At 44.3% G+C, this 22,439-nt stretch overlaps 1 protein-coding gene across 1 annotated transcript in view; it reads left to right on the forward strand.

Annotated features, from left to right (window-relative positions):
• Positions 1-368: 368 nt before the first annotated feature.
• The window catches only part of LOC311109499 (vacuolar protein sorting-associated protein 8 homolog), a gene marked incomplete at its 3' end in the record, with an annotated part of 48,388 nt that continues 26,317 nt past the window's right edge, over positions 369-22,439 (forward strand). Inside the window, exons 1-13 of the mRNA XM_084152418.1 lie at positions 369-542; positions 964-1,032; positions 1,217-1,347; positions 2,251-2,347; positions 2,439-2,471; positions 4,806-4,860; positions 5,540-5,751; positions 5,850-5,917; positions 13,175-13,328; positions 14,779-14,838; positions 17,314-17,421; positions 17,539-17,619; positions 21,818-21,988. Of these exons, the coding sequence (XP_084008544.1) occupies positions 471-542; positions 964-1,032; positions 1,217-1,347; positions 2,251-2,347; positions 2,439-2,471; positions 4,806-4,860; positions 5,540-5,751; positions 5,850-5,917; positions 13,175-13,328; positions 14,779-14,838; positions 17,314-17,421; positions 17,539-17,619; positions 21,818-21,988 (1,311 nt within the window). The 5' untranslated portion in view covers positions 369-470. The remainder of the gene's footprint in view (positions 543-963; positions 1,033-1,216; positions 1,348-2,250; positions 2,348-2,438; positions 2,472-4,805; positions 4,861-5,539; positions 5,752-5,849; positions 5,918-13,174; positions 13,329-14,778; positions 14,839-17,313; positions 17,422-17,538; positions 17,620-21,817; positions 21,989-22,439) is intronic.

Raw genomic sequence — 22,439 nt, forward strand, 5'->3', positions numbered from 1 at the left:
CTGCCTATCCTTGACTGATCAGATTCGGAATGCTGATCGAGGATCAGTTTTGCCTTTTAGAGCATAATGAACAGATTGTATGGACAGGGGGGACCTGATCCCAGATCAGCACTCCTACTCTGAGATGATGAATACGGGTCGAGGACTCCTGGAATACCAGAGAGAGCGAAACATATCTGGAAAATAGAGATAGGGAGGGTAGCTGGCAATACTGAACTCATTGATTTCACTCAAAAAAAAATGTGAAGTATTACAAAAAATGCACACTTTTTGTTGGTATTCTTCGCTCAAGACGAAATGTTTCCCAACCTTGCCAAACGTTCGGAACACTGAATACACCCATTGAGTCGTGACGTAGCACGTGAGACACCATTCTTCCGGTACAACAAGGAAGAGCAGAATCTGAGAGATGTGATACCGCTAGCTATTATTTTGTTGTGTATGTAGATTAATATATTTGACCTCTTACAATGTCAGAATCACCAGATACACGCAGTTTGGTTTCTGCGTCATCCCAGCTCAATTTAATGGAAATAGATACGGTGAGTGCGACTGTCGCGCGCATGGCCGTTTCTCAACTGTTTTTGGTTGTTTCCTTGATAGCCTTGGTGGAGGTGGAAGCGATTAGCCAGCTGGCTAAACCTAGCTATTTTTTTTTCAATAGATGCACTCAAGGTGATAGTTTATTTGTGCAATTTAAGCTTTAGCTAGCATTAGTCTTATTTTGCTGGTTGTCAAATGTATAGCGTGCTAGTGGGCTACTTCGTTGTCCTTTCTTTAGCCTAACACTGCCATGTCTCTGCTAAGTTATACGTTTAATGTCGGATCAAAGATCGATAGAACCATAGCATTTGGTAGAATACTAATAGTAATTGAATAACACATCTATGGCTAGAACGACCACTTAGCTCTATAGACTTCATTGTGCCGAACACATATTCCTTCCTTATCTATTCTTCTCAGATCGATGATAAAGAGTTTGACATTCCCCAAGTGGACACCCCTCCTACCCTGGAGAGCATCCTGAATGAGGTAACTGGCTCTCATCTTTCAATAACTATACCTATTCCATTTCAAAGACTGCAGGAATCGGACAGCTTCTTGGTCCTTGACTTCTTACAGAACAATACAATGTTCTGTAAGAAGTCAAAACAGTGGGGTAGCCCTACATCCATACCTGGGCTAACAGTTGTGATTCTTCTGTCTCCTGTTTCAGCCTGAGGATGAGGATGAGCCCTTCATCCTGGAGGACACGTGTCTTCTGAACACAGAGAACATCGATGCCCACTCCTGTGAGACCTCCTCACTGGCCAGCTCCGACAGCGGAGACCGCACACATCTCAAACGGTAGCCTATACACACACACACAAACTCAGCTATGTCTTACTATACTTGTAAGGACTTTTTTGGGACCAACAATTGATTCCCATTGAAAATTATATTTTCCTAAACCTAACCCTAACTCCTAACCCTAAACCTAACCCCTAATTCTAACCCTAAACCTAACCTTTTGGCCTAAAATACCCTTTTTACAAGTGAGGACTGGCAAAATGTCCTCACTTCTCTGAATTTTAGTTGGTTTACTATTATTGTGAGGACTTCTGGTACTCACAAGTATGGTAAAATGTGTACACACACACCATTTTGTTTTGCTATCCTTGTGGGGACCAAAGAATTGATTCCCAATCCAAAATCCTATTTTCCCTAACACTAAATCTAACCTTAACCCTTAAACTAACTCATAACTGTAACCCCTAACCCTAATTGTAACCCTAAACCTAACCCCTAAGCCTAAAATAGCGTTTTTCCTTATGGGGACCGGCAAAATGTCCTCACTTGTCAGAATTTCCCTTGTTTTACTATCCTTGTGAGGACTTATGGTACCCACAAGGATAGTTAAACAGAAATACACACACACACACACACCCCTCGGACGGTGAGAGGATACAGACTTTCACTCACAGGTTTGATGCAGGCAGCTTATCATTTCCTTTTCAACCTTCTCTGTTAGGTCTGTCCACTGCGGTATGTTGTTCATACCTAGGTCATGTTTTGAGACCCTTCTTTGATGTGCTGTATTGAGCAGGTTACATTATGCGTTATGCATTATGGGTACAGTTAACTCTGACATTTGTGGTCAAACCTGAGATTCAAACTTAACAGTCTCCCCTCGTGTGTGTGTGTGTGTGTGTGTGTGTGTGTGTGTGTGTGTGTGTGTGTGTGTGTGTGTGTGTGTGTGTGTGTGTGTAGGAAGAGGAAGACAGTGGAGCTCAACGCTACAGTCCATGGCTCTGTGCTCCGACACAGCATCCTGAAAGGCATCTCTGCTCAGATAGTCTCAGCCGCCGTGAGTAACACCCACCACACACACACAGCTTTCAATTTTAACGTTTTGTCATGCCTCACTGAAATGTACTTTTTCCTCCGTTGTTCTTCAGGACAAAGTAGATGCTGGATTACCAACTGCAGTAGTAAGTATAATCATCACATACTATGCTGTAGTGGTGCTCCTTTGACCCTTTCTAGACTGGTTCTCTTCTCTAGTTAAATGTCTTCTCTCTGTTTCTAGACTGGTTCTCTTCTCTAGTTAAATGTATTCTCTCTGTTTCTAGACTGGTTCTCTTCTCTAGTTAAATGTCTTCTCTCTGTTTCTAGACTGGTTCTCTTCTCTAGTTAAATGTATTCTCTCTGTTTCTAGACTGGTTCTCTTCTCTAGTTAAATGTCTTCTCTCTGTTTCTAGACTGGTTCTCTTCTCTAGTTAAATGTCTTCTCTCTGTTTCTAGACTGGTTCTCTTCTCTAGTTAAATGTCTTCTCTCTGTTTCTAGACTGGTTCTCTTCTCTAGTTAAATGTCTTCTCTCTGTTTCTAGACTGGTTCTCTTCTCTGGTTAAATGTATTCTCTCTGTTTCTAGACTGGTTCTCTTCTCTAGTTAAATGTCTTCTCTCTGTTTCTAGACTGGTTCTCTTCTCTAGTTAAATGTCTTCTCTCTGTTTCTAGACTGGTTCTCTTCTCTAGTTAAATGTCTTCTCTCTGTTTCTAGACTGGTTCTCTTCTCTAGTTAAATGTCTTCTCTCTGTTTCTAGACTGGTTCTCTTCTCTAGTTAAATGTCTTCTCTCTGTTTCTAGACTGGTTCTCTTCTCTAGTTAAATGTCTTCTCTCTGTTTCTAGACTGGTTCTCTTCTCTAGTTAAATGTATTCTCTCTGTTTCTAGACTGGTTCTCTTCTCTAGTTAAATGTCTTCTCTCTGTTTCTAGACTGGTCCTCTTCTCTAGTTAAATGTCTTCTCTCTGTTTCTAGACTGGTTCTCTTCTCTAGTTAAATGTCTTCTCTCTGTTTCTAGACTGGTCCTCTTCTCTAGTTAAATGTCTTCTCTCTGTTTCTAGACTGGTTCTCTTCTCTAGTTAAATGTCTTCTCTCTGTTTCTAGACTGGTTCTCTTCTCCAGTTAAATGTCTTCTCTCTGTTTCTAGACTGGTTCTCTTCTCTAGTTAAATGTCTTCTCTCTGTTTCTAGACTGGTTCTCTTCTCTAGTTAAATGTCTTCTCTCTGTTTCTAGACTGGTTCTCTTCTCCAGTTAAATGTCTTCTCTCTGTTTCTAGACTGGTTCTCTTCTCTAGTTAAATGTATTCTCTCTGTTTCTAGACTGGTTCTCTTCTCTAGTTAAATGTATTCTCTCTGTTTCTAGACTGGTCCTCTTCTCTAGTTAAATGTCTTCTCTCTGTTTCTAGACTGGTTCTCTTCTCTAGTTAAATGTCTTCTCTCTGTTTCTAGACTGGTTCTCTTCTCCAGTTAAATGTCTTCTCTCTGTTTCTAGACTGGTTCTCTTCTCTAGTTAAATGTATTCTCTCTGTTTCTAGACTGGTTCTCTTCTCTAGTTAAATGTATTCTCTCTGTTTCTAGACTGGTTCTCTTCTCTAGTTAAATGTCTTCTCTCTGTTTCTAGACTGGTTCTCTTCTCTAGTTAAATGTCTTCTCTCTGTTTCTAGACTGGTTCTCTTCTCTAGTTAAATGTATTCTCTCTGTTTCTAGACTGGTTCTCTTCTCTAGTTAAATGTCTTCTCTCTGTTTCTAGACTGGTTCTCTTCTCTAGTTAAATGTCTTCTCTCTGTTTCTAGACTGGTCCTCTTCTCTAGTTAAATGTCTTCTCTCTGTTTCTAGACTGGTTCTCTTCTCTAGTTAAATGTCTTCTCTCTGTTTCTAGACTGGTCCTCTTCTCCAGTTAAATGTCTTCTCTCTGTTTCTAGACTGGTTCTCTTCTCTAGTTAAATGTCTTCTCTCTGTTTCTAGACTGGTTCTCTTCTCTAGTTAAATGTCTTCTCTCTGTTTCTAGACTGGTTCTCTTCTCCAGTTAAATGTCTTCTCTCTGTTTCTAGACTGGTCCTCTTCTCTAGTTAAATGTCTTCTCTCTGTTTCTAGACTGGTTCTCTTCTCCAGTTAAATGTCTTCTCTCTGTTTCTAGACTGGTCCTCTTCTCTAGTTAAATGTCTTCTCTCTGTTTCTAGACTGGTTCTCTTCTCTAGTTAAATGTCTTCTCTCTGTTTCTAGACTGGTTCTCTTCTCTAGTTAAATGTCTTCTCTCTGTTTCTAGACTGGTTCTCTTCTCTAGTTAAATGTCTTCTCTCTGTTTCTAGACTGGTCCTCTTCTCTAGTTAAATGTCTTCTCTCTGTTTCTAGACTGGTCCTCTTCTCTAGTTAAATGTCTTCTCTCTGTTTCTAGACTGGTTCTCTTCTCTAGTTAAATGTCTTCTCTCTGTTTCTAGACTGGTTCTCTTCTCTAGTTAAATGTCTTCTCTCTGTTTCTAGACTGTGTCCGGTGTGATCGTAGTGGGAACGTCTCATGGCCTGGCTCTAGTGTTTGGTAAGTCCTTAACATATCATTGATTAGGACTACAGTCATATAATCATTGACATGAGCCAGTGCAATGCATGGTTAAGGACAAGGTAGTAACTAAGTAACTAATTTGAGGCTGTGTGAACTATGAATTCAACTGAAGACTGTTAGATACTTAGTTGGTTGTTGTCTCTCTGTCTGTCTGGGCTTCTCTGAATGGAAAGGAAAAGGTACATTCCGCCAATAGCGCTCTCTCTCTCTCTCTCTCTCTCTCTCTCTCTCTCTCTCTCTCTCTGTTTCTGTCTCTCTCTCTCTCTCTCTCTCTCTCTCTCTCTCTCTCTCTCTCCAGCCATATTGTAGACCTCGGTCTTGCTCAGCATCGGCATGTTATCATATTCTCTGCACTTGCTATTTCATTTCTCCAAATGTTTTTTGAATAAGGTTGTTTGTCTATGTGTCATTCATCCGGCTGGTTGTGTTCTTGTATTTAGTGTGATTGTCATTCATTACTGTGTGGAGCATGTTTTTGGTTTGATTTATGCTTTTGAGCAGAAAATGTGTTTGGACTAATCTCCATCTTTTATAAAGACTGACTGTCCCAGTGTCACTGCTGTTGTTCTATAAGGGTACACGAGTTAAGAGTGGCCTCTCCCATAGTGCTTTGCTCCACAGTGCATTGCCTGATGGGTAATGCGGTTTATTTCAGATCTGAACCAGGCTCTCCGTCTGTGCTTGGGCAGCACGGCGACAGGGGCGGAGTATGGAGCAGTCTCCGCCCTCAGCATCAACCACGACTGCACCCGCCTTCTCTGTGGCTTCGCCAAGGGACAGATCACCATGTGGGATCTGGCCAATGGGAAGCTTCTGCGAACCATTACCGACGCCCACCCACCCGGCACCGCTATCTTGCATGTCAAGGTAGTCAGTCAGTAAATTTGAACTTGAATTGAAATGTGTCTTCTGCTCAGACTGTCTCTATTTAACTCCTTTATTCCCCCCCCCCCCCCCTCTCTCAGTTCACTGATGACCCTACGCTGGCAGTGTGCAACGACAGTGGTGGCTCAGTGTTTGAGCTGGCTTTCAGGTAATACCCATCTGTCTCCTCAGAGATTGTGTGTGAAGCTACCTGCAGTGACTGACAGGGGGCAGTGTTGCTCTGCAGACGTTGCCACAGCAGTCAGTAGTAGTGATGGGCAGGTTGACCCCAAAACCTGCGGTCCCCGTGGATACCGTGTGGGTTGAATAAAGGGAAAAACAATGCCTAAAAACATCCATTAATGTATAATTATTTAGCGTATCTATAGGCTACATTGAGTGTTTTCTTTCATGATGTTTATCTGGCATTAGTGCATAAGCCTAAGCTTTAGGGCCTAACTATACACGCACCAAATACAATAAAACTAAATAAAGGTTTTATTTACAACTGCACTCTGGTGAACTTAGTACAGGTGGATATTTAAACCAATGGGTTGAAATTGATGCCAACCTGACGTTCTGAAAGCCTGTTGCAGTCGACAAAAAGGACAAAATGTTAAAACAATAATAATAACACGCAGTAGAAACCAAACGGCTACATAATGCAAAACACATCAAGACTATAACAGACTCAGACTATAACAGATTATAACAGGCCCAGACTATAACAGATTAGAACAGGCCCAGACTATAACAGGCCCAGACTATAACAGATTATAACAGGCCCAGACTATAACAGATTAGAACAGGCCCAGACTATAACAGGCCCAGACTATAACAGGCCCAGACTATAACAGGCCCAGACTATAACAGACTATAACAGGCCCAGACAATAACAGGCCCAGACTATAACAGACTATAACAGGCCCAGACTATAACAGACTATAACAGGCCCAGATTATAACAGGCCCAGACTATAACAGGCCCAGACTATAACAGATTATAACAGGCCCAGACTATAACAGATTATAACAGGCCCAGACTATAACAGATTATAACAGGCCCAGATTATAACAGGCCCAGACTATAACAGATTATAACAGGCCCAGACTATAACAGACTATAACAGGCCCAGACTATAACAGACTATAACAGGACCAGACTATAACAGATTATAACAGGCCCAGACTATAACAGGCCCAGACTATAACAGACTATAACAGGCCCAGACTATAACAGGCCCAGACTATAACAGGCTATAACAGGCCCAGACTATAACAGACTATAACAGGCCCAGACTATAACAGGCCCAGACTATAACAGACTATAACAGGCCCAGACTATAACAGGCCCAGACTATAACAGGCCCAGACTATAACAGGCCCAGACTATAACAGGACCAGACTATAACAGACTATAACAGGCCCAGACTATAACAGACTATAACAGGCCCAGACTATAACAGGCCCAGACTATAACAGGCCCAGACTATAACAGGACCAGACTATAACAGACTATAACAGGCCCAGACTATAACAGACTATAACAGGCCCAGACTATAACAGGCCCAGACTATAACAGGCCCAGACTATAACAGGACCAGACTATAACAGACTATAACAGGCCCAGACTATAACAGGCCCAGACTATAACAGACTATAACAGGCCAAGAAAACGCAACTGAGAATTTGTTTAGAGAATTTAGCAACACATGTTACCTTCACAGCAGTTCTCTTGATAAAGGTAAAGAACGGGCTTATATACCCAAAATACCCCGGCACACCCAATTGGAGAGAAACCATACCAATGCACACTTTAAGCGGATATATGGATAGATCATCGTTATAGACACTAAAAGTAAATCAAATAGACAGACGTCGCCACAATAAACTTAAACCATAATTGCTACAGTTGTACTGGTTAAGCAAAACAATGGATAATTGTCAATCTAGTATGAATCCCAAACGGTACTGACCAATGCAATCTAGTATGAATCCCAAACGGTACTGACCAATGCAATCTAGTATGAATCTGAAACGGTACTGACCAATGCAATCTAGTATGAATCCCAAACGGTACTGACCAATGCAATGATTGAAATAGCCTACAGAGAGGTGTGGCAACACTGCACGCCCGACACCAACAAAGCTCTCAAATCAACAGGTAGCTATCAGCCTACTATGATGAAACTCAGGTAGCTATCAGCCTACTGTGATGAAACTCAGGTAGCTATCAGCCTACTATGATGAAACTCAGGTAGCCTATCAGCCTACTGTGATGAAACTCAGGTAGCCTATCAGCCTACTATGATGAAACTCAGGTAGCTATCAGCCTACTGTGATGAAACTCAGGTAGCCTATCAGCCTACTATGATGAAACTCAGGTAGCCTATCAGCCTACTATGATGAAACTCAGGTAGCCTATCAGCCTACTATGATGAAACTCAGGTAGCTATCAGCCTACTATGATGAAACTCAGGTAGCTATCAGCCTACTATGATGAAACTCAGGTAGCTATCAGCCTACTATGATGAAACTCAGGTAGCTATCAGCCTACTATGATGAAACTCAGGTAGCTATCAGCCTACTATGATGAAACTCAGGTAGCTATCAGCCTACTGTGATGAAACTCAGGTAGCCTATCAGCCTACTGTGATGAAACTCAGGTAGCCTATCAGCCTACTATGATGAAACTCAGGTAGCCTATCAGCCTACTGTGATGAAACTCAGGTAGCCTATCAGCCTACTGTGATGAAACTCAGGTAGCTATCAGCCTACTATGATGAAACTCAGGTAGCTATCAGCCTACTATGATGAAACTCAGGTAGCTATCAGCCTACTATGATGAAACTCAGGTAGCTATCAGCCTACTGTGATGTAACTCATGTAGCTATCAGCCTACTATGATGAAACTCAGGTAGCTATCAGCCTACTGTGATGAAACTCATAAAATAAAGCACTTTCTTTTATAAACAAATGAAATAGTCCTGAATTTTGTGTTACCTCTAATAGCATAAACGAATGGTGCACTCATAAGTTTAATGCAACGGCAGTAATGCAGTTTATAGAAATGGAAATGTTTCTAGGCTACTTGGCGGAATGGAGAATGGTGGTTCGACGTGATGAAAGAGCAGTAGAGAGCTTGCATCATCACATAGTCTACTGTTCAATAGGCCTAAATATTCAGTAAATAAATGAATAGCCTAAATGTTGAAGAAAACGTAATTGTTCAATAAATGTTCAAGAGAAAAAAAAGGGAACAGTACAGCAGGTTAGGGTCGGGTGTGGGCCTTAGATTTTCACTTTATCACATATAGTCAGACGGTTGCGGATGGAATTAATCTCCCAGTGTCTGGTGGAAAGCAGACTGAACCAGGTTTTCTTCTAGGATTTTGCCTGTGCTTAGCTCCATTCCGTTTACTTTTTATCCTGAAAACCTCCCCAGTCCTTAACGATTACAAGCATACCCATAACATGATGCAGCCACCACTATGCTTGAAAATATAGAGAGTTGTACTCAGTAATGTGTTGTATTTTTTTTTGCAGTATTACTTTAGTGCCTTGTTGCAAACAGGATGCATGTTTTGTAATAATTTTATTCTGTACAGGCTTCCTTCTTTTCACTCAATTAGGTTAATATTGTGGAGTAACTACGATGTTGTCGATCCATCCTCAGTTTTCTCCTATCACAGCCATTAAACTCTTAACTGTTTTAAAGTCACCATTGGCCTCATGGTGAAGTCCGTGAGCGGTTTCCTTCCTCTCCGGCAACTGAGTTAGGAAGGATGCCTTTATCTTTGTAGTGACACCATCCAAAGTGTAATTAATAACTTCACCATGCTCAAAGGGATATTTAATGTCTGCTTTTTTTATTTTGATCCATCTACCAATAGGTGCCCTTCTTTGCGAGGCATTGGAAAGCCTCCCTAGTCTTTGTGGTTGAATCTGTGTTTGAAATTCACTGCTTGACTGAGGGACCTTACAGATAATTGTATGTGTGGGTTACAGAGATGAGGTAGTCATTCAAAAATCATGGTAAACACTATTGCACACAGAGTCCATGCAACTTATTAAGACATTTTACTTTACTTTATTTTATTTTTTTAAATATATATATAAATATATATATTCTACTTTGGGGGTAGATCAGCTTAATATTGCAGATATACAGTGGGGGGAAAAAAGTATTTAGTCAGCCACCAATTGTGCAAGTTCTCCCACATAAAAAGATGAGAGAGGCCTGTAATTTTCATCATAGGTACACGTCAACTATGACAGACAAATAGAGAATTTGTTTCTCCAGAAAATCACATTGTAGGATTTTTTATGAATTTATTTGCAAATTATGGTGGAAAATAAGTATTTGGTCACCTACAAACAAGCAAGATTTCTGGCTCTCACAGACCTGTAACTTCTTCTTTAAGAGGCTCCTCTGTCCTCCACTCGTTACCTGTATTAATGGCACCTGTTTGAACTTGTTATCAGTATAAAAGACACCTGTCCACAACCTCAAACAGTCACACTCCAAACTCCACTATGGCCAAGACCAAAGAGCTGTCAAAGGACACCAGAAACAAAATTGTAGACCTGCACCAGGCTGGGAAGACTGAATCTGCAATAGGTAAGCAGCTTGGTTTGAAGAAATCAACTGTGGGAGCAATTATTAGGAAATGGAAGACATACAAGACCACTGATAATCTCCCTCGATCTGGGGCTCCACGCAAGATCTCACCCCGTGGGGTCAAAATGATCACAAGAACGGTGAGCAAAAATCCCAGAACCACACGGGGGGACCTAGTGAATGACCAGCAGAGAGCTGGGACCAAAGTAACAAAGCCTACCATCAGTAACACACTACGCCGCCAGGGACTCAAATCCTGCAGTGCCAGACGTGTCCCCCTGCTTAAGCCAGTACATGTCCAGGCCCGTCTGAAGTTTGCTAGAGTGCATTTGGATGATCCAGAAGAGGATTGGGAGAATGTCATATGGTCAGATGAAACCAAAATATAACTTTTTGGTAAAAACTCAACTCGTCGTGTTTGGAGGACAAAGAATGCTGAGTTGCATCCAAAGAACACCATACCTACTGTGAAGCATGGGGGTGGAAACATCATGCTTTGGGGCTGTTTTTCTGCAAAGGGACCAGGACGACTGATCCGTGTAAAGGAAAGAATGAATGGGGCCATGTATCGTGAGATTTTGAGTGAAAACCTTCCATCAGCAAGGGCATTGAAGATGAAACGTGGCTGGTTCTTTCAGCATGACAATGATCCCAAACACACCGCCCGGGCAACGAAGGAGTGGCTTCTTAAGAAGCATTTCAAGGTCCTGGAGTGGCCTAGCCAGTCTCCAGATCTCAACCCCATAGAAAATCTTTGGAGGGAGTTGAAAGTCTGTGTTGCCCAGCGACAGCCCCAAAACATCACTGCTCTAGAGGAGATCTGCATGGAGGAATGGGCCAAAATACCAGCAACAGTGTGTGTGAAAACCTTGTGAAGACTTACAGAAAATGTTTGACCTGTGTCATTGCCAACAAAGGGTATGTAACAAAGTATTGAGAAACTTTTGTTATTGACCAAATACTTATTTTCCACCATAATTTGCAAATAAATTCATTAAAAATCCTACAATGTGATTTTCTGGAGAGAAAAAAATTCTCATTTTGTCTGTCATAGTTGACGTGTACCTATGATGAAAATTACAGGCCTCTCTCATCTTTTTAAGTGGGAGAACTTGCACAATTGGTGGCTGACTAAATACTTTTTCCCCCACTGTAGGTTGAATACTTATTGACTCAAGACATTTCAGCTTTTCTTTTTAAATGAATTTGTAAAAATTTCATTATGGGGTATTGTGTGTAGGCCAGTGGCAAAAAAAATCTCAATTGAATCCATTTTAAATTCAGGCTGTAACACAACAACATGTGGAGAAAGTCAAGGGGTGTGAATACTTTCTGAAGGCGTATATGAAGTCATATGTATATCACATAGATACGTTAGACTGTAGTTGGTTTATTTCTGACCCTCACATTATCTCCCTGTTATTTACACATTCAAGCACCCGTCACTATCTGGAACAACAGTCTAACGGGACATTATTTGAATGAGTCATTACAGTGAGACAGGGGGTGCGTTCGTAAATTCACTCTGGCTATCTACTCCGACTTCAGAGCACTCTCGTCTGAGTGTGCCAGTGTGCAGAATAGCTGCCCGTTGAATATGACCTGTGTCAGTAAACGTTCGGCAAAAAAGCGTAATTAAATTGTTGGCCAGCAGCACAGTTACAGTCACCAACGCTTTGGAGAACATGAAAACAGCCAAACCAGCTCTGCTAGGGTGAGTAAAACGGTCAGAGTGAGGTGTTCTCTAATTTATGTCTGGAAGTAGCTAGCAAGCTAGCTAACTTTAGCCAGTTAGCTTGGGTGCTTGACTGCCGTTGTGAGCTCAGAACGCTCGGATCAACCCAACTCCTCGGCCAGAGCGTCCAGTGTGCTCTCTGAACGCTCCGAGAGCGAAACACTCTGAATGTACGAACTGACTATCTGACAACGCTGTGAATATACGAACGCCCAGAGCACACTCTGAGCACTCTCTGGCACTCCAGAGTGAATTTAGGAACGCACCCAGGGAATGTGTTTGTGTCTGTAATGAGGTATTACAGTGAGACAGAATGACCCCTGCTCTGTTATAGAGGCATTATTAGATGAAACTGTCTCTCTTACTCAGGTCAGATTAATGGAAAAAGTGGGAGAGGTACTGTTTTGGTTTTCTAGCTTCTCTAAGAGTGTGTGCCAAATGGCACCCTATTCCATATAAAGTGCACTACTTCTGGTCAGGGCCCATAGGGTGCCATTTGGGACTCATCCATTCTGCTGTTTTGACCTATCAGTTTCAGTTTTGTCCTCTCTCCTCTTTCTGGCTCTCTCTCTTCCCCCCTCCTCCCTCCTCCCTCCTCTCTCTCTGTCTCTGGCTCTCTCTCTCCCCCCTCCTCCCTCTCTTTCTGGCTCTCTCCCCCCTCCTCCCTCCTCTCTCTCTCTGTCTCTGGCTCTCTCTCTCCCCCCCCCTCCCCCCCCTCTCTCTCTGTCTCTGGCTCTTTCTCTCCCTCCCCTCCTCCCTCCTCTCTCTCTGTCTCTGGCTCTCTCCCCCCTCCTCCCTCCTCTCTCTCTGTCTCTGGCTCTCTCCCCCCTCCTCCCTCCTCTCTCTCTGTCTCTCTCTCTCCCCCCTCCTCCCTCCTCTCTCTCTGGCTCTCTCTCTCCCCCCTCCTCCCTCCTCTCTTTCTGCTCTCTCTCTCCCCCTTCCTCTCTCTCTGTCTCTGGCTCTCTCTCTCCCCCCTCCTCCCTCCTCTCTTTCTGCTCTCTCTCTCCCCCTTCCTCTCTCTCTGTCTCTGGCTCTCTCTTTCCCCCCTCCTCCCTCTCTCTGTGTGTGTAGGAGGTTGATGGGGATGCGTACATGTGAGTCTCGTTGTCTGTTCAGTGGCTCTAAGGGAGAGGTGTGTAATGTGGAGCCTCTTCTTACTGCCCCGGACCTGAAGGATCACCCCATCACACAGTACTCTCTGCTGGCCATGGCCTCTCTTACTAAGGTAAACCCTACACCCTATACCAGGTTTCCCCAACTGGCGCCAATTATTTGGCCCCCCAAGTTTTCTGAGCAAAAACAAAATACAACTTATTTTTATTTAAATGTTTTATTGTTGGACATTAAAAAATGGTGAAAACACCAGCAAATCAGCTCCAATTGATTAACATTTTGGAAATCTGTTTCGAAGTATTCCGACGCATAATAGAGAGAGATACACTCAGTGGCCAGTTTATTAGGTACACCACCCTGTTCACGAAAATGGTTTGCTCCTACAGACAGTGAGTCACGTGGCCATGGCTTGCTATATAAAGCAGGCAGACAGGCATCAAGGCATTCAGTTACTGTTCTACTGAATGTTAGAATGGGCAAAACAAGTGACCTACGCGACTTTGAGCGTGGAGTGATCTTCGGTGCCAGGCGCGCGCCGGTTCCAGTATCTCAGAAACGGACAGCCTCCTGGGCTTTGACGCACGACAGTGTTTAGGGTTTACAGAGAATGGTGCGACAAACAAAACATCCAGTCAGCGGCAGTCCTGTGGGCGAAAACCGCTCGTTGATGAGAGGTCGAAGGAGAATGGCAAGAATAATGCAAGCTAACAGGCGGGCCACAAACAAGCAAATAACGGCCTATATTTCACCCTGCAGTCTGTTCTATACTGGATGACACATGACATTGACACCCTATAATTCACCCTGCAGTCTGTTCTATACTGGATGACACATGACATTGACACCCTATAATTCACCCTGCAGTCTGTTCTATACTGGATGACACATGACATTGACACCCTATATTTCACCCTGCAGTCTGTTCTATACTGGATGACACATGACATTGACACCCTATAATTCACCCTGCAGTCTGTTCTATACTGGATGACACATGACATTGACACCCTATATTTCACCCTGCAGTCTGTTCTATACTGGATGACACATGACATTGACACCCTATAATTCACCCTGCAGTCTGTTCTATACTGGATGACACATGACATTGACACCCTATAATTCACCCTGCAGTCTGTTCTATACTGGATGACACATGACATTGACACCCTATATTTCACCCTGCAGTCTGTTCTATACTGGATGACACATGACATTGACACCCTATATTTCACCCTGCAGTCTGTTCTATACTGGATGACACATGACATTGACACCCTATATTTCACCCTGCAGTCTGTTCTATACTGGATGACACATGACATTGACACCCTATATTTCACCCTGCAGTCTGTTCTATACTGGATGACACATGACATTGACACCCTATATTTCACCCTGCAGTCTGTTCTATACTGGATGACACATGACATGACACAGTAGAGAGATGACAGTAAACTATGTCATTGTTGTATTTGTCTTGCGTTTCACTTCATCTTCCTCTTCAGTTCCACCGAGAATGTTTTGTCTGTTTCAATCCAACACGTGTTTGTTCCTTTCAGATTCTGGTGATCGGACTGAAGCCTTCTCTCAAAGTGTGGATGACATTTCCCTATGGCAAGGTACCTGTTCTCTCATCTATGCCTTTCACTCTCTCCCTCACAACCCTTTCTCTCTCGTTATCCTTCTCTGACCTCTCTTCCCCCTCTCCTTCTCTCCTTCCCACCCTCTCTGACCTCTCTTCCCCCTCTCCTTCTCTCCTTCCCACCCTCTCTGACCTCTCTTCCCCCTCTCCTTCTCTCCTTCCCACCCTCTCTGACCTCTCTTCCCCCTCTCCTTCTCTCCTTCCCACCCTCTCTGACCTCTCTTCCCCCTCTCCTTCTCTCCTTCCCTCCTCTCTGACCTCTCTTCCCCCTCTCCTTCTCTCCTTCCCTCCTTCTCTGACCTCTCTTCCCCCTCTCCTTCTCTCCTTCCCACCCTCTCTGACCTCTCTTCCCCCTCTCCTTCTCTCCTTCCCACCCTCTCTGACCTCTCTTCCCCCTCTCCTTCTCTCCTTCCCACCCTCTCTGACCTCTCTTCCCCCTCTCCTTCTCTCCTTCCCACCCTCTCTGACCTCTCTTCCCCCTCTCCTTCTCTCCTTCCCACCCTCTCTGACCTCTCTTCCCCTTCTCCTTCTCTCCTTCCCTCCTCTCTGACCTCTCTTCCCCCTCTCCTTCTCTCCTTCCCACCCTCTCTGACCTCTCTTCCCCCTCTCCTTCTCTCCTTCCCACCCTCTCTGACCTCTCTTCCCCCTCTCCTTCTCTCCTTCCCACCCTCTCTGACCTCTCTTCCCCTTCTCCTTCTCTCCTTCCCTCCTCTCTGACCTCTCTTCCCCTTCTCCTTCTCTCCTTCCCACCCTCTCTGACCTCTCTTCCCCCTCTCCTTCTCTCCTTCCCACCCTCTCTGACCTCTCTTCCCCCTCTCCTTCTCTCCTTCCCACCCTCTCTGACCTCTCTTCCCCCTCTCCTTCTCTCCTTCCCACCCTCTCTGACCTCTCTTCCCCCTCTCCTTCTCTCCTTCCCACCCTCTCTGACCTCTCTTCCCCCTCTCCTTCTCTCCTTCCCACCCTCTCTGACCTCTCTTCCCCCTCTCCTTCTCTCCTTCCCACCCTCTCTGACCTCTCTTCCCCCTCTCCTTCTCTCCTTCCCACCCTCTCTGACCTCTCTTCCCCCTCTCCTTCTCTCCTTCCCACCCTCTCTGCGACCTCTTCCCTGTTCCTTATTTTAATGGGATTCTGCCTCACTGTAGAACAGCGGTAGAACAGCGGTAGAACAGCGCTAGCTAAAGGCCCATAAAGTTTTTATGAACGCAGCCCTAAACCCTTTATTGAATGTCACAATCATAACATGCCTAGCTACATGTTAGTTTTTCAGCCTTGCTGCTGCTAGGAACAGAACAGGAGATTGGGGGCTGGGGGGAACACAATAGACGCTGCCTGGCTAGGAACAGAACAGGAGATTGGGGGCTGGGGGGAACACAATAGACGCTGCCTGGCTAGGAACAGAACAGGAGATTGGGGGCTGGGGGGAACACAATAGACGCTGCCTGGCTAGGAACAGAACAGGAGATTGGGGACTGGGGGGAACACAATAGATGCTGCCTGGCTAGGAACAGAACAGGAGAAAGGCCCTGTAATTTCTATTCATTGTATGAAGATTCAGCTATTGCTGAAATGATGAAAGTTCATGCGTCTTCATCATGCGCTGCGGTTGTGCAGTAATAAGGTTTTGTTCACACATACAGCAGGCAGAGAGAATATAAAGGACAAGGATTTTGTAAAGGCTGGAGGACATTGTTGGAGAACCCTTTTCGCAAACCCTTTTGTTCAAACGAACCCTAGGTCCTAAGCCTCAGCCCTGTGTAGATCTGAGAAACCCTAGGTCCTCAGCCTCAGCCCTGTGTAGATCTGAGAAACCCTAGGTCCTCAGCCTCAGCCCTGTGTAGATCTGAGAAACCCTAGGTCCTAAGCCTCAGCCCTGTGTAGATCTGAGAAACCCTAGGTCCTCAGCCTCAGCCCTGTGTAGATCTGAGAAACCCTAGGTCCTCAGCCTCAGCCCTGTGTAGATCTGAGAAACCCTAGGTCCTCAGCCTCAGCCCTGTGTAGATCTGAGAAACCCTAGGTCCTAAGCCTCAGCCCTGTGTAGATCTGAGAAACCCTAGGTCCTCAGCCTCAGCCCTGTGTAGATCTGAGAAACCCTAGGTCCTAAGCCTCAGCCCTGTGTAGATCTGAGAAACCCTAGGTCCTCAGCCTCAGCCCTGTGTAGATCTGAGAAACCCTAGATCCTAAGCCTCAGCCCTGTGTAGATCTGAGAAACCCTAGGTCCTCAGCCTCAGCCCTGTGTAGATCTGAAAGGATCTTTTTGTGAGGGTTATTTACCTCATCCACAACCAATGTGTAGCGCCCACCTTGGTGATGCACACTACACCATGGCAACCATTTTGCACCACCTAGAAATGGCACTCTAGTCAAAAGTAGTGCACTATGAAGGGATTATGGTGCCATTTGGGACACACCATGAGAGATGAATAAGACCTATCTATTGTTGTTGATGTTCCAGACGGACCCGACCAGTGTTCCCCAGCTGGCCTGGCAGTTTGTCCCTGTTCAGAAGGTGCTCAACCCCATCCTGGCATTCTGCAGAGGAGACACCATACACTTCCTGCTGGTAACACCTCACTTCCTGTTTACTTCCTGGTTACCATTATTCCTTGTTTAATAAACAATAACAATATATTTTTTGTAAACCTACTGTCCTGTTGACTGACTGTTTGTTTGTGTCCAGGTGAAGAAGGATGAGACCGGAACCATCCATGTCATCAAGCAAAGACAGCTGCAGCTGAACTGTGACATCATCAGTCTGAGCGTAAGTGTCACATGATGTCACTTCAGGATCTGTCTTACTTTATAGGCTACTTCAGGATCTGTCTTACTTTATAGGCTACTTCAGGATCTGTCTTACTTTATATGCTACTTCAGGATCTGTCTGACTTTATAGGCTACTTCAGGATCTGTCTTACTTTATAGGCTACTTCAGGATCTGTCTGACTTTATAGGCTACTTCAGGATCTGTCTTACTTTATAGGCTACTTCAGGATCTGTTTTACTTTATAGGCTACTTCAGGATCTGCCTTACTTTATAGGCTACTTCAGGATCTGTTTTACTTTATAGGCTACTTCAGGATCTGTCTTACTTTATAGGCTACTTCAGGATCTGTCTTACTTTATATGCTACTTCAGGATCTGTCTGACTTTATAGGCTACTTCAGGATCTGTCTGACTTTATAGGCTACTTCAGGATCTGTCTTACTTTATAGGCTACTTCAGGATCTGTCTGACTTTATAGGCTACTTCAGGATCTGTCTTACTTTATAGGCTACTTCAGGATCTGTCTTACTTTATAGGCTACTTCAGGATCTGTCTGACTTTATAGGCTACTTCAGGATCTGTCTTACTTTATAGGCTACTTCAGGATCTGTCTTACTTTATAGGCTACTTCAGGATCTGTCTTACTTTATATGCTACTTCAGGATCTGTCTGACTTTATAGGCTACTTCAGGATCTGTCTTACTTTATAGGCTACTTCAGGATCTGTCTTACTTTATAGGCTACTTCAGGATCTGTTTTACTTTATAGGCTTCTTCAGGATCTGTCTTACTTTATAGGCTACTTCAGGATCTGTTTTACTTTATAGGCTACTTCAGGATCTGCCTTACTTTATAGGCTACTTCAGGATCTGTTTTACTTTATAGGCTACTTCAGGATCTGTCTGACTTTATATGCTACTTCAGGATCTGTCTGACTTTATAGGCTACTTCAGGATCTGTCTGACTTTATAGGCTACTTCAGGATCTGTCTGACTTTATAGGCTACTTCTCCTCTTTTTTTAACCTCTCCGCTTCTCCATTATTTTCTCTCCTCTTATCCTTACTAAATGGGCGTGTTTGACATTGCAGCTGACTTAAACCATTTGTCAAGACTGACTGCTCTACAAAGAACCTTGCATCATAAATAACTACTCAATATTATTTGTAGATCAGTCAGCCAGTCACAATTTACCCATGATACGTCACGGTTTTGAACACGGCAAAAGTCTCTCTCCTCTGTCGCCTCATTCTGTCTCGCTTTCTGTCTCTCAAATCAAATCACATTTGATTTGTCACATGCGCCGAATACAACCTTACCGTGAAATGCTTACTTACAAGCCCTTAACCAACAATGCAGTTCAAGAAATAGAGTTTCAAAACTATTGACTAAATAAACTAAAAAATAAACTAAAAAGTAATACAACAAAATATCAATAATGAGGCTATATACAGGGGGTGCTGCTACCGAGTCAATGTGCGGGGGTACAGGTTAGTCGAGGTAATTTGTACATGTAGGTAGGGGTACAGTGACTATGCATAGATAATAAACAGCGAGTAGCAGCAGTGTAAAAACAAAGGGGGGGGGGGGGGGGGGTTGTCAATGTAAATAGTCCAGGTAGCCATTTGATGAATTGGTCAGCAGTCTTATGGCTTGGGGTTAGAAGTTGTTAAGGAGCCTTTTGGACCTAGACTTGGCGCTCCGGTACCGCTTGCCGTGCAGTAGCAGAGAGAACAGTCTATGACTAGGGTGGCTGGAGTCTTTGACAATTTTTTGGACCTTCCTCTGACACCGCCTAGTATATACAGTGAGGGAAAAAAGTATTTGATCCCCTGCTGATTTTGTACATTTGCCCACTGACAAAGACATGATCAGTCTATAATTTTAATGGTAGGTTTATTTGAACAGTGAGAGACAGAATAACAACAAAGAAATCCAGAAAAACACATGTCAAAAATGTTATAAATTGATTTGCATTTTAATGAGGGAAATAAGTATTTGACCCCTCTGCAAAATATGACTTAGTACTTGGTGGCAAAACCCTTGTTGGCAATAAGAGGTCAGACGTTTCTTGTAGTTGGCCACCAGGTTTGCACACATCTCAGGAGGGATTTTGTCCCACTCCTCTTTGCAGATCTTCTCCAAGTCATTAAGGTTTCGAGGCTGACGTTTGGCAAATCGAACCTTCAGCTCCCTCCACAGATTTTCTATGGGATTAAGGTCTGGAGACTGGCTAGGCCACTCCAGGACCTTAATGTGCTTCTTCTTGAGCCACTCCTTTGTTGCCTTGGCCATGTGTTTTGGGTCATTGTCATGCTGGAATACCCATCCACGACCCATTTTCAATGCCCTGGCTGAGGGAAGGAGGTTCTCACCCAAGATTTGACCATACATGGCCCCGTCCATCGTCCCTTTGATGCGGTGAAGTTGTCCTGTCCCCTTAGCAGAAAAACACCCCCAAAGCATAATGTTTCCACCTCCATGTTTGACGGTGGGATGGTGTTCTTGGGGTCATAGGCAGCATTCCTCCTCCTCCAAACACGGCGAGTTGAGTTGATGCCAAAGAGCTCGATTTTGGTCTCAGCTGACCACAACACTTTCACCCAGTTCTCCTCTGAATCATTCAGATGTTCATTGGCAAACTTCAGACGGGCCTGTATATGTGCTTTCTTGAGCAGGGGGACCTTGCGGGCGCTGCAGGATTTCAGTCCTTCACGGCGTAGTGTGTTACCAATTGTTTTCTTGGTGACTATGGTCCCAGCTGCCTTGAGATCATTGACAAGATCCTCCCGTGTAGTTCTGGGCTGATTCCTCACCGTTCTCATGATCATTGCAACTCCACGAGGTGAGATCTTGCATGGAGCCCCCTTTTGTGTTTCTTTCATTTGCGAATAATCGCACCAACTGTTGTCACCTTCTCACCAAGCTGCTTGGCGATGGTCTTGTAGCCCATTCCAGCCTTGTGTAGGTCTTCAATCTTGTCCCTGATATCCTTGGAGAGATCTTTGGTCTTGGCCATGGTGGAGAGTTTGGAATCTGATTGATTGATTGCTTCTGTGGACAGGTGTCTTTTATACAGGTAACAAGCTGAGATTAGGAGCACTCCCTTTAAGAGTGTGCTACTAATCTCAGCTCGTTACCTGTATAAAAGACACCTGGGAGCCAGAAATCTTTCTGATTGAGAGGGGGTCAAATACTTATTTCCCTCATTAAAATGCAAATCAATTTATAACTTTTTTGACATGCGTTTTTCTGGATTTTTGTTGTTGTTATTCTGTCTCTCACTGTTCAAATGAACCTACCATTAAAATTATAGACTGATCATTTCTTTGTCAGTGGGCAAACGTACAAAAGGTGTTCCTTTTGTTCAGGTGGGAAAGAGCAGTGTGGAGTGCGATTGAGATTGCATCATCTGTTGGGGCGGTATGCGAATTGGAGTTGGTCTAGGGTTTCCGAGATGAGGGTGTTGATGTGAGCCATGACCAGCCTTTCAAAGCATTTCATGGCAACCGACGTGAATGCTACGGGGCGGTAGTCATTTAGGCAGGTTACCTTCACTTTCTTGGGCACAGGGACTATGGTGGTCTGCTTGAAATATGTAGGTATTACAGACTCGGTCATGGAGAGGTTGAAAATGTCAGTGAAGACACTTGTCAGTTGGTCCGCGCATGCTCGGAGTACTCGTCCTGGTAATCCGTCTGGCCCCGCGATTTTGTGAATGTTGACCTGTTTAAAGGTCTTGCGCACATCAGCTACGGAGAGCGTGATCATACAGTCGTCCGGAACAGCTGGTGCTCTCATGCATGCTTCAGTGTTGCTTGCCTCGAAGCGAGCATAAAAGGCATTTAGCTTGTCTCTGGCTCTGGCTCTCTGTTATTATTTATCTCCTTCACCTCCTTTCTCTCTGTTGTTATCTCTCTCCTTCACCTCCTTTCTCTCTGTTGTTATCTCTCTCCTTCACACCCTTTCTCTCTGTTGTTATCTCTCTCCTTCACACCCTTTCTCTCTGTTGTTATCTCTCTCCTTCACACCCTTTCTCTCTGTTGTTATCTCTCTCCTTCACACCCTTTCTCTCTGTTGTTATCTCTCTCCTTCACACCCTTTCTCTCTCCCTCTCTCTCTGTGTCTATCTCTTTTGCTCTCTCTCTCTCGCTCTTTCACACCCACTCAATAATTGTGTCTCCCCTCCCCCTCCACAGTGGATCAACAGTCGTACCCTGGTGGTGATGGACAGTGGGGAGAAGCTGCGTGTGGTGGACCGGCCCAGCCAGGAGGAGCTGGAGACCTTGGACATGGCTGAGGTGCAGCTGGTCTACAACAGCAGCCATTTTAAATCGCTGGCCACGGGGGGAAACGTCAGCCAGGCACTGGTGAGGGTCAGGGGTGAGGGGTCAGGGTCAGATATCAGAGGTGACGGTAGAGAGGTTGCGGTGGGTAGAAAGATAGTGAGGGTTGAGAAGTAATGGTAGGGAAATGGTAGGGGTGAAAGGGCATAGAAAATAGGTCATAGAAGGTGGCTGTAGAGGGGAAGGCATCACCTGGCACTGGCGAAGGTCACAGTGTTAGAGGTCAGGGGTCACTCGGGTAGTAGAGGGTTTCAGGTAAGGTTTAAGGGTTATGGAGCAGGGTCAGACAGGACAGGACTAGGCTGACTAGTGGGAAAAGGTTGCACAAGATAATTTTTCCCCCTGAAGAAAAAGTCTCCTCTACCTTAACTACTAAACACCAAACTGTACAAACCAAATAGTAAGGTTGATTTGAAACTGTTACCTGGAATGAAACACTTCAAACATCAGTTCTAACCTGTTGTAGAGCAGGTGG

Source organism: Coregonus lavaretus (genome assembly GCF_964263955.1).
Source record: "Coregonus lavaretus genome assembly, chromosome: 35".
Taxonomy (NCBI): Eukaryota; Metazoa; Chordata; class Actinopteri; order Salmoniformes; family Salmonidae; genus Coregonus; species Coregonus lavaretus.